The sequence below is a fragment of the Tuber melanosporum genome, assembly GCF_000151645.1.
Source record: "Tuber melanosporum whole genome shotgun sequence assembly, scaffold_126, strain Mel28".
Taxonomy (NCBI): Eukaryota; Fungi; Ascomycota; class Pezizomycetes; order Pezizales; family Tuberaceae; genus Tuber; species Tuber melanosporum.
This window is the reverse complement of record NW_003298784.1, coordinates 205,207-218,164: the sequence shown is the minus strand read 5'-3', so window position 1 is coordinate 218,164 and position 12,958 is coordinate 205,207. Positions and strand designations below refer to the sequence as shown.

At 44.1% G+C, this 12,958-nt stretch overlaps 1 protein-coding gene across 1 annotated transcript; it reads right to left on the bottom strand.

Annotated features, from left to right (window-relative positions):
- Positions 1-334: 334 nt before the first annotated feature.
- On the bottom strand, positions 335-2,053 carry GSTUM_00002280001 (uncharacterized protein; the record flags this gene model as incomplete). Its single annotated transcript, XM_002836038.1, has 6 exons — positions 335-948; positions 1,009-1,356; positions 1,430-1,505; positions 1,553-1,718; positions 1,773-1,873; positions 1,925-2,053. The coding sequence occupies 6 exons, from the start codon at positions 2,051-2,053 to the stop codon at positions 335-337; spliced, it is 1,434 nt and encodes a 477-aa protein (XP_002836084.1).
- Positions 2,054-12,958: the final 10,905 nt, after the last annotated feature.

Sequence of the window (12,958 nt, the reverse complement as noted above, 5' to 3'; positions counted from 1 at the left end):
TTTGTCTGCGATGGTTCCGTCCTGTTTTGCGACCGTTTCCCAAATAAATATGGTCGTCCTTCCGTTTGGAAGCGGTCACCTTGTATGGGATGACCAAACAGAACTATCACAACCAAACGGGCCCCAAGTTATTGGCAAACAGTAAAATTCGGGCCTTGTTAAGGAGTCTCTTGATAAAGCAAATATGAGCGGTGTAGATCCACGGACTTTATTTAAAAAATTTACTCTCTATATCCGGGTCATGAAATATAAATTTATAAGAACACCGCTTGCTCACAGAAAGAAGGAGGAAAAATGGCAAATGAAATCATATTGTGAACGCAACTACTCCCTACTAAACATCCCCTCTCTTCCCACCCCCCATATCTTCCATCTCCGCTGCCTGCGCCTCTTCAGCGTTAAACCCTTTATCCCCTTGGCCAACCTTACTCTCTAAAAACCCATCCATCAACTCCGCCAACGGCTTGTAAAAGTTCACCCCGATCGGGAAAGTATATGCCAGCACGAAAAAGACCAATGGAACAAACATCGCGGGGCCAGTGTTGTTAAAGTGATCGGCTGTAGCGCCAAGTAGCGGGGGTATGACCGCGCCCCCGATAATGGCGCCTACGATAACCGTGGAACCGGTCTTGGTATGCTTGCCTAGTCCGCGAATACCGAGGGTGAAGATTGTCGGGAAGCAGATGGACTCAAAGAAGAGGACGAGGTTGAGGGAGGCGAGACCCGCGTCATTGCGCGCGCCGACCGCCACGGCTTGGAAGACAATTACGCCCGTGAAGAAGGCAAAGAAGACCCAGCGCGGCTTGGCGAATTTCATGAAGAACGTTCCGAGGAAGCGGCCCACCGCGAAACAGCCTTGCGCGACCGCGAGGAAGTTTGCGCCCTGGGCGCTAGAGGTGTGGCCGCGGGTTTCTGTTACGTAGTTTACAAAGTATCCGGCAACGGCGACTGTTTGGTCGGGTCTGTTAGCAGAGCGTTCCGAAGAGCTTGGGGTGGGATGGGGATCACCTTGACTCCCAACGTAGCAGAACTGGGCTCCAGCGGCCCACCAGAGGTGGTATTGGCTCTTCAATGGCTTACCGTCTGTCTCCATGAAGACCCCGCCGGTGAGTTCCATCTGGCGCTCCATGTCGGCATCCGTAATTTCGGGGATGTTCGCGAGATAGAACACGCCTGCGAGGAGGAAGACGAAAATCGCGATACCAAGATACACCCATTGCACAGATTCCAGGGAGTTATCCTTGACGTTCTTGAAGAAGACATGTGAGGCAAGGACAGGCCCGACTACAGTTCCAACCGCCTGCACTGCTTGTGCAAAGTTGAGGCGCATCTCGGAGTATTTTGGTGGACCGCATACTGTGATAATAGTCGTCACTGAGTATCGGTACCGGAATGGATCTGCGGGGATGTGAGGGGATCTATTTCTTACCCGCCAGATATGGATTGGCGGCAGTCTCAAGTGTACCAAGCCCGGATCCGATAATAAATGTTGCGCCACAAAAACCCTACCCATCATTCCGACGTTAGCCTCCTCTCTAATAGCTGGGCGAACGGCTCGGGAGGGAAGGAAACTCGCTCCAAAGGATCGCTTTAGCGCTGCTGGCCAGAACAATAAAGCACCGATCCCATATAAGGTCAAGCCAAGCATGAATGTTGCTTTGTAAGAAAATTTCCTCAAAACGATACCAGCATATGTCAACGATGCGATGGGATATGCCCTGTTACGAGGAATTAGTATTATCTCCACTTGAGAAAGAAAAACAGCCGCTCACCCAAAGTACGCAGCCTGGAGGCCCGATGATCTTGACCGCGAAATATTTAACGTATTCTGGAAGTGCTTATTGAGGACATCTAAAAGACCGTAGGCAAAGCCCTATCAAACATTAATGACTAAGGTAATTATACCAAAGGTGAGGTTATTTACCCAAAGGAAAAACAAAATTGTAACCAGAGCTAAAGGGAGCAACGACTGCCTTAGTGTCAGGTCAGTTGCATTTGTGACCTGGTCATCTCGTGCGCGCAAGGAGGAACGTTTGCTAAAGAACTTTCCCATCTTGCTTCTTTTCGTATCGCAGAGGTTTCTTTCTTTGTGTTTAGTTGTTATGGAAAATGAGGATAAATTTGTGGGAGGGGGAGCGGGGGAGTGGGAGGAAATTATTTTTTTATAGTGAGCTTATCAACTTAGTATGGTGGTTGCAATTTCCGTCTCGTTCCGTTTCTCTCCCCTAAACCTTGCGACCCGCCTGCAGGATAACTGCCGTCATGGGCGAAATTGCGGGAATCATTACCTGATAGTCGTTGGATATGAGAGCACGCGTGTGCAACACATTAGCCTTCACTTTTGAGAGAAAGTTCACAGACAAAAGTGGATTGTCCCCCCGCACCAGCACCGGTAAGGAATCGAAGAGGAAGGTGGAGAGGGAGGCTTCTGAACTTGGCTGTAACCAAGTGAAGGAATCCTGGGGTACCCGAGTTCCCCACAAAAGGTGCAAACGGGTGTGAGGTCACTGGGAGGCTTTCGGGCGCTAACGACTGTGTTAAACCTCTAGTTTGATGAGGAACTCTGACACCATTACTCCGTAGACCGATTATGGATGTGAGTACTGTACTCATCACCTCAAGCTATCGTGTTTTGTGAACACAAACTAAGAATAGAAGGCTGGGCTGTCGCTAGGTTTCGCCAGGTTATATCAAGATACGACTTGCAAAACTAGCGAGCGAGTTCAACCGTGTCTACCGCACCGGCGCCTCCGTACAAGCACCTGTGGTAGTGATACAGTACCGGTATTCGAGTGCCTCTGACGGTGAAACTCTCCAGAACCGTGGGTCCGGCGATTTCTCCGGTCTTTAATACCCGGCTATAATACATTACGCAGGAAGCTTTGATCACGTCCCGGTACCGCAGAACGGTAGCTGTCATAACTGTACCACAACGAAGCTGCGCTGGTGGTGGATGGGGGTGTTTGGTGGGCAAAAGGGAAATTGTCGAAGTATGGAAACAAAAAAAATCACTTGTTACTGATCCTTTTTCGTCAGCCGGTTTCACAGCTGGCGCAATTGTTGGGCACGAAAGTCCTCACAAGTTTTTAATGATTTTGGCGGATAAGCCGGGAATGAAATTACGGGAGGTTTAGATACAGTAAGCCACTTAAGACTGAGCAGCACAAGCACCAGGAAGATCTTCTCGTACTCGAGTACCGGTACCGGTAGATGAGAGGAACTATTTTGACGGTTAATTATCCCCGTCTTCCTGTCTTGTGCTAAAACGTCTCCCGGGGTCTTGCATCAGGTTAAACCGGAAATGGCCTAGCGTTGTCAAATAAAGTGTGGCTTGTTAGGCGAGCGAGATCTGCGCGAGAGCCTCACACCAGAGCAAGATTTTGAGGGCAATTTGCCATTCCGGCAGAGGGCTCTAATCGACAAATTTTTCCGGGGGGGGGAGTCTTCTGAAGGAATTTAATCTCCCTTGCTGAGTTACACTTTTCTCAACTGCTCTCGCGCTCTTTCTGGTTTACAAGTAACTGGAGAGAATGCGGCGCGGTTGAGGCGCAGTGAGTTGGGGCTCTGCCGCATGCGGTAAGGAACGCTGTTCCTGATATCTTGGCACCGTGTCTAATAAATCTGGTGCTTCAATGCTAAGATGTTTCACCTCAGCGAACCCGGGCTTTATGCTGGAAAGGTAACCCGAACATCGTCTGTTGCTGGCTGAAAAGGGAAACCAGGGAATCAGGATATCGCCAGATCCGGACCCCACGCCCTCAACCGGTGGTACGACTTGACGGCCCTCTCGATCTGGGCCCATCGTTCCAATATCTTGGTTGATTGAACAATGAACCACGGGAGAGGTTCGGAGTACCGCCCCACCACGCACAAATACTCACATTGACTGCAGGATGACTTTGTGGCACTTCCTTGCAAATAATGGATCACTCGGCTACTCTCGGTCTTTGGACGTGAGTACCGAAGCATGTGTTGAGGATGCTTGCAGGCGAGATATTGGGTCGGGGTTGGAGTAATTTCGCGGAATGTTCGAAGAAAACGCTTTGCCACTTGCCGGACGGCAGGCCCCAGGGGTCGATTAAACTGATGTGTTATGTGTGGGGCAAAACATTCTCAATGTGTACCGGGGCTGTTGAATCGTGCAATGACTCCGATTTACCAGGGTACTGTACATGGTTATACCAGTAGAAACTAGAATCATTGGACCATGTGCCTTGAAGTCCAAAATTCCCTCCTCTAGAAAAGGGGCCAAAAACACACCAAAAAACCTGTCCCCTGAGACAAACAAAAAAGAAAAAAAGCACGGAAGTTCAACGCCCAACACCTGGTCCAATTACCGGTATTCGAGTTCCTATGGAACTCAAGATCGGTGAATGTCATTGATCTTGCATAGGGCCTTGAACCCTTCTAAAATTCAACGGCCTTGGTATGATATGATATGATGCACGTTGAGAACTCTTCGCACTATACGGTGCGGTATTCTAGGCCATGCCTATGTTTTTTGCTTGACATCAGAGCTTATTTTAGTGTAGGATATTATCGGGGAGAAAGCTAGGTATATGGGTTATCTTATCTAGATCCCTATATTTAATTTGTTGTCAGGACTCTTAGGGTTTTCTTTAGGATAAGTCTTCTGGGAAGGGTTTGTCGGAGAAGATTTTCCGACAAGTAAACGAACACATCCGAATTGAATGTGGACACAAACGACATTGCGACTGCGGAAGTTGGAATTAGCCAAAGGGCCGTGCTATCCCAAACCATTCACGACCGTCATTCGCTTTCCGTTAACTTTTCCCTGGATTTGTTCTTTTTTTTGCACGATCTTCCACCGACGATCAACCGATACATTTCCTTCCCGTGACCCGAAAATGTCCTATTAGTATGTGCAAGGAAAGGTTTAGATGAAATGTTATAATCCGAAGCTCCTGAGAAAACCATGGAGAACTCAACAACAGCACTGGCTCAACATGGGGCGTTTAAAAAAATTGGGTTTAGGATTAATATACAGGTGGATGAGGAGGTTATAACCTTCCAGAATCAAGGTGGCATTTAAACTAGAGCTTCCATCTGGTTTCCCGAGACATTCCAATCTCACCCAATACTAATGATACCGGATTAGGTGTTTTTCCACAAAATAATATGGGTGAGGCAAGTCTATTCTTTTAGCCCCCGTTCAAGTAGCTGTTCTTTTAGCTCTGGATTCTCGTTTTGTTCAAGTACTCGAGCATTGGGCATTTCTGATCCCTCCATGACCTCTAAATTTTGGAGTCCAAGGGTCCATCTGTTGTTTCGCGCCTGGTTCAACGATATGTCTCCTCAATTTTTTTCCAGATATCGTCAATCTCAGTTTTGCCACTGATTCTCTGATACTTAGGATGTCGGGGTAGGTCCCCGAACCGCAGGGTTTATTCAACCAATCTTAAAGCAGAAGCCGTTCGAGGAATTTTACCGGTTTTCAATCCACCCCATATAGTGCGCGCACTATTCCAACCAAACCTTACTGTTCACAGATTATCCCTGGTATCAGAGTACCTCTAATCCAGCCTACTCATACATGACACAGGGCAGTGGATTCTTTTCCTTCTCTGTTATATATTGACTGCGGATATGGTTCGGATGTGCGTTAGGGAAACATCCCATATTCAATTACTAGGTTATGACGTACTTGTGTCTCCGCGCCAAGAACTGAAGACTGTTTTGGAATAGCGACAGCGGACACATAAAAAGTCTAGCGTTCAAGCTGTTTGAATGGCTGGATTGTGGTGAAAGTACCAATACCTGGTAATGGTAAAGTATCAAAAAACGACACAACACTAGAGAGTTGCAGAAGATATGTTGCGAAATAAAATGGATTCAGTGTATTTTTCCTTGCGAGGTATTATGCCTCCAGCCGGGAGTTTTCAAGAGGTCGAAGTACCGGTAGTGGTGTGCACTGGTACTACCTAAAAGCAGCTATAACACTACACTTTGTTTGAGCCTGTTATCGCTATTCCAAAACAGGTTCCAATTCTTGGCGCGGAGGCGCGAGTAGTATATGTCGGACAACCAAAATCTGCTCTCGCGGCAAACTTGATACAAAATTTCTAAACTTGGAATAGTCTTTTTCTGGGAGCTAACAATAGGATTTCCTTTGGTGAAAACATTTAAACGGTATATTAGGACTTATATACAATTTTCATTTTTTACACAGTGCCATAATGGAGGGAGTAGCTCTTGTTGGAGTCAGGTTTGAACATGTTGTACGGTTTTGTCACATATCTGACTGTGGCATGAATGACCTAGAACCTGTTGTCTTTACTTGTACGAAGGGGGCAGGGGTAAGTCTGGCGAACGTGGCGGTGCATGTGGCGGTGCATGTAGTGGCACACTGGTGCAAACAAGCTGTTATATATCGGAGTCAATATAATATCATACAAATTTAATAGAAAATAAATCCAATAGAACTAGTAACGTGTAGGACCACCATTTGCATTTATAACAGCTTGCAGCCGTTCAGGCATGCTTCTAATAAGGCCCTGCAGAAAATCAACGGATACAGAATTCCAAACAATATTTAGAGCTACCTTTAGTGGTTCAAGCTTCTCAATCCTTCCCCATTGTTCTCCCAGCTCACACTCCATCCATCCCCAAATCTTTTCAATCAAATTAAGATCTGGGGATTGTGGAGGCCAATCCATCATCATGTCAACCTTATTCCTTTCTCAGCATCTGATTGCAAATTTCTGATGCTGTAACCGGTACGGGTACTCAGTTATGGGTTTTGCTTTATGTTTTGTTTTAAGTATTGCTTTGATACTTGGTTTGTTTTAAGTATCATTTGATACTTGGTTTGTTTTAAGTATCATTTGATACTTGGTTTGTTTTAAGTATTGTTTGATACTTGGTTTTGTTTTATGTTTTGTTTAAGTATCGCTTTGATACTTGGTTTGTTTTAAGTATCGCTTTGATACTTGGTTTGTTTTAAGTATCGTTTAATACTTGGTTTTGTTTTATGTTTTGTTTAAGTATCGCTTTGATACTTGGTTTGTTTTAAGTATCGTTTGATACTTGGTTGTTTTATGTTTTGTTTTAAGTATCGCTTTGATACTTAATTAGTTTCACCAAAGTGTATCGATTAATACCTTTGATTAGTTTTGTTCATGCTAGACATAAACAGATTTGTGTATTTAAAGACCGCCTGTTTCTACAATAGAAAAGGCAGACTTTGACAGACAGTATTTCAATATACTTGGTTGAACAGTTACTTTTTTGTTCCTCAGTACACCCTTGAAGCCTCCTTTAGTTCTCAGCTCTCGCCTCCTCTCTGGAATAGCAGGCCACCTGCCAACTATCGTATTCATTACCGATAACATGATTAGCACCTAGTGAACTCGTTACAGATGCCCTAGTACCCAATCCTCTTCTACCTTCGTCTAGCCTAATTCATCACACAAACTATACCAAAAGAGGATCAAATAGGGATCAAGAACTTGTTGAGTATAGGTAGCAGAATCAATAGATACCTTATTAGGAATAAAGACCAAATCTGACTTCTTTTCAGTACAAAATGCTCCCCAAACCATAATATCATTTCTTCCAGAATGCTCCCAATCATCAATGCAGTTGGGATAGCATTCTTCTGTAGCGGATCATATTACCAGAGGCCAATAGTTGAAACCGACAGTAGAAAAGTAGGACTCGTCAGAAAATAAAATTCTAGACCAGTCATCAAATGTCCAATGTAAGTGAGCTTCAGCCCACTGTACACGTCTTAGTTGATTCTGAGGTCTGACTTTGAACTTCCACCGAGGTTGATGCTTGTGGTAGCCTATTGTTAGGAATACCGAGATCCGATACCTAGGAACCACCCTAGGTAGGGTAACCTCTCCCAAAATTGAAATCTCAGGTCTCCAACACCCCCCTCCGGCCCCCTTACGGGGCCCGCGCGTCATCATACATATCGATCTAAGTTGCGTCCTGTGAGTATTATACCACAGATTCGAAGGTGTTAAAATAACACCGTATACGTCGCCACCGTCCGTCCGACCGGATCCTGTTCGCAGGATATATAAGAGGGGACCTTCGGCTAGGTCTGGGAAGTATAACGGAGTGAATCCGTCAACTACCCAGAAGGTTACTAGGCTTCAAGAACGAGATATCTTCGGCATGGGCCGTAAGTAACGGGACGTTTTCGCGCAAAAAAGATGATGATGAATAGTAAATGATCTTAATGAAAGACCAATACATTCACATCTACCCTACGATAACCAGAAGAGTCTGGAACTCCTGAGAATACTACCATCGAACCCAATGAAGTTCGAGGAGTGTTATAACTAGGTTCCGGTACATACTGCAACCGAAGTGGTGACTCCCAAACCGGTAACAGTAACCAGAATCCTATTACCCATGGCAACCAAGGGTTACCGACCGAGGGATTATCTACCAATCCTATGGAAAGGCTTCCTGCAGGCAAGTAGGAAGTCCTCCGGAAAAGACCTATCTGTTGGGTATGGAGTTATGAAGAGTTGAAGTTAGATGACCTAGAAAGTCGGTAATAACAACTATCTTCGCAGATGCAACCCGCAGACGAAACTGATCATTTCGTCGACAAGGGAGACGATTGGAGCCAACACAGTTCGACTTGAGAATTGGGCCATTTGTCTAAAAAGACTCTCACCATCGGATAATTACTATTGGAAACAGCATGACTTCCAAATAGTCATATTATAATTATCAAAGAGGGTGTGATGATTTTCAGGGTCTCCAGGTGTTCGCACCTTGGAGGAAAACCCGACGTTGCGAGTTATATTGGAAAAAGGTACATGGTTGTATGTTAGTTAGATGTAGTCCGCGAACACTCAGACGCGGAATATAAATATCGAAGTGCCTCACAAGCTCTAGACATCATCAAGCAACGGAGAAGAGACCTTAACAATATAATATTGTTCTTACGATTTTACTTTACTTTACCCTACTTTACTTCGCTCTTAGTAGTCATAAACGAAACGAGTGAAGTTCGAGCCTTCCTAGACAATCTCCGTCTATAAAAACGAATCTCGATCGGCCTAGACAACTCTGAAGTCTATCAGGTTGTCTCCGCCTAACACCTATACTACTCATTACTCAACAGATTTGCTCAGCAGAATACCTATAGCCCATCTCCTCCCGTATCATATCCTAACTCATACACCGAGTTAATCGATTCTGAGTTACGAAGGCCTACAATCGACTTTTTTCTTGCTCATCAAAAATTGGTGGTCGGCCAGATCGTGGTGTGTTTTCTGGTCCTCTACGCAACTTTGTTTTTTTATAGATTTTTTGGCATGTTCAGTAATCGATATTTACCTATATACATTAACTGATAAGTTATAGTTTGGTCATCAAGCAGTTTCAGTCTCACCACTTGTGCAATATCCTTCCACCACATACGGGGCTTAGTGTGGTCGCGTAATGTAACAATACGGACTCTTTCATCACGGGTCGTTTCTCTTCCTCGTATTTCTAAACTATAGTGATCCTCACGGGTACCAGTAGTTTTCATCTTTTGACTAAGCAATGATATCCTTTCGAGTCAGTAGGGACTTTGAAAAAACACTCTGGATGTCAGTCAAACTTACCCAATTCCAGGCCAATGAGTTCAAGTTTGTTAGAATTTGACTCTAGATATGAAATTTCAATGTCTCTAATATCGCTTGCTAAGGGGAGACTACAGTTCATTGGGGCCAATGATGCTGCAATAACTACGTCACAAACCACTCTCATATAATGCTGCTGCCACATGTACTGCCACATGCACTGCCACATTCACCAGACTTTCCCCTACCCCCTTCGTATGGTGAAGGAGGTTTGAGTACTGATGGAGGTTCAAGCATTGTGGTGTTATGCCAACCCTTGTAATGGTAAGTAAAATGCTGTAAATTAGGGCCATTTACACAATTCCCTCTTCAAGACTTAGAAGAAGAAGTTTAGTGTAATATCATAGAAATTTTAACAGTCACTCTGTCTAGGGAGTTTAGTACCTCTTCCACCTCCCACAAATCACAAATAAGCTTGCTTTAGACCTCTTCCTTTTCTACACATGCCCTTCTTTCCATAACACCATTCCTCCACATAAGCCTTGGTAGAATTTTCTTCTTTCAGAACTCCCCACAATCTCCAGTCAGCTAACACATTAAAGAATCCAGGATGTCCAATCCTGATCCACTTTTCAAAAAGGTGTGGTTTATTGCTCTGGAGAAAAGTATTGAGGAAGCAATGTTTTCTCAGGATCAACTTCTTGATATGAAGAAGAAGGAGGAGAACCACAATAAACAATTGGAGGTTCTTCAAGAATCAATCTCAACTTTGCCTGATTCTACCATTGTTGATTGTGGTAAATCTCCTATTGATGACACCTGCCAAGCTAAAAGCAATAACTTGGATATTATTGCTAGAATAGCTAGAAATGAAAAGTTTCTTCATTGGAAAGCAGAAATGGTTCATAAGCAGGCCACTAAAGATGCACTCCTCATACAGAAAAAACGCAATATAGAAAGTAAGTAACAAAGTCCCAAAACTAATACTACTTTCCACTCTAATACTAACAATGCTGTGCTAGGTCCTCTTGAGATTACTAGTAGTGGAGACACCAGTTTATCTTCTTTCAATTATCCAACAACTGAGGACAGACCAAGCCTCCCCTCTTCTAGCAACCTAGAATCTTATATCAAGACCATAGAAAGTAATCCAATATTTTCTGCTTCTCGTACATCTGCTTGGCATTCGTCAGAGACTTATGGATTTACAAGGTGGATAAGAATCAATCTGGACAACTACTCTGCCTTTGAACTTGCAGACAACTGGTTTGAGAATGTGGGGAAGCCCAATCCCAGAGATGCTGAAAAAGGCACTGATCAAGAGAAGTACCCTTCACCATGCAATAACCGTGGGGTAAATACCACCTGGTAATAGGCTTATATTAGGCCAATAGTTTGCAGGTATGTAAAAGCTAAAGCCAGGCATAAAATGTATCTAGAAATTACTAACACTGACATCTTAGGCAGGTTAGAGGTTTTCTGTCTTTTCCATATTCATGGTTTGGAGAAAGGGTGATAATTTTCTTTTCCTGTACTCATACTTGTATACCCAGTTGTGCCTAGTATGTTGTCTTAGATGGTTGGGAATTTATGGAGAGAGTTCCATCCATTATGTACTGGAGGTGAGCAGATGTATTGTGTTAGATACTGGTGCAAGGGCTGTGACTGAGTATCACGACTTCCGAATACTCGCCCGCTCGCAAATGGGTGCATCCACTTGAGTGCCTGATAGTTAAACGTGACATTTCAGTTCAACAACACTTTGCGGCCCAATATGATTATTGTGTCTAAACATAGACAAACTTCGTAGCACAACGACTACTTTGAAGATATCACATACCCGGAACATCCTACCATGTTGAGTATGGGTATGAGGAATTCACTAATTAACTTCGATAGTCTTTATATAAGAGTTTTTTTCTTTTCTCTTCCTTTACCGTACTTTTGGTAATATACTCGTTATACCTGAATGTTGATAATGTCCGTACTCGCGCCTCCGAGCCGAGAATGGACACCTCTTTTGGAGTAGCACACTTGAACACATAAAAAGTATAATGTCGTAGCTGCTTGACAGACTGTGCCGGTGGCGCAAGCCAATACCCTATGCGAGTGATTGTATCATAATCATGACAACGGTTATCACCAGAAATTAGATGTATTCTTTGCTAGCTGCAAAATTGAACTGATGTGAACCAAACCGAATTATGGGACTACCTGTAGGACTGCACGGCACAGTTAGAAAACAAAGTAGCGTTAAATGCTTGATGAAGTAATGTGGTCTTGGGGTTGAGGAATATCACTACCAAAGTTTGTGATATCGGTTATCACCTCACCACTGCGGTGGTGGTGGATGAATCTCATTGGAAAGCAGCCAAAAACGCCATACTTTTTATGGGACAGCGGGGGCTATCCCAAAAGAGGTGCCAATTCTTGTCTCGGAGGCATGAGTACCGAGAAAAGTAAACTCGGTCAGGAAAAAGAATGTGAGAAAGCGGAAATCGGTAGGTCCAAAAAAGAAAGAGAAATCGAGAAGTAAAGAAAAGAAAATCAATTCGCGAGATCCGTATCAATTGGTCCTTGCACTCTCAACGAAAAGTCTTATGATATCACTCGGTCGGTGTGCTTCGCTGGCACACTAGGACTTGTTTGGTTTGATTCGTATTTCATAGGGTTCGATGTTGGTTCGTTTCGGTTGCTATCGATAAGGTTAAGAAGACGGTTAAGAAGACGGTTAAGAAGACAGGTGGGGAAAATCTCCCTACATACAGAGAGAAAAATTTTCCCTTCCTCCTTCAAATAAACCCTATCACCACATCTCCATCAAAACCTCAATCAAACAAGTTGCTGCTTATTTAATTCCCGGACAGCAGCATAGACCGCGACAGAGAAACTCTGTCGTAAGCCAAGACAGCAAATTTCTTACTCCGAGCCACAAGTGATGTTGAACTGAAAAGTTCCGTTGAATCATCAGGCACTTGAGTGAATGCCCCCCATTGGAGGGATTTTAAAATAAAGTACCCATTATAATTAGCTCTGTAACCAGGACAACGGTAGGGATAATGGCTCTAGACAATAGTGTTGGCGAGTTAGTGAGTTAATGCTCACGATAATCTGCGATAGTGGACACTAAGAAAATGTAGCTCTATAACCGGTTTTTTTTTTGATAGTAAACAATTGCTCTAATTGGTTGGCGCCGTCGTTTAACTCCATTTAATGTCTCTTTGGTGAGCATTGCCCTAAAACCTTCCTTCAGTTCATTCTTCGCTTACCGCTAACCTATGCCATGCTATAGTGTCATACTCCACTCTAAAACCTCTCTAATATTTGCGAGCGAGCGAGCATTCGGAGGTTGTGACGCCCGGTCACACCCTTGGCACGAGTAGTTGCTGAAATATGATAGCAAA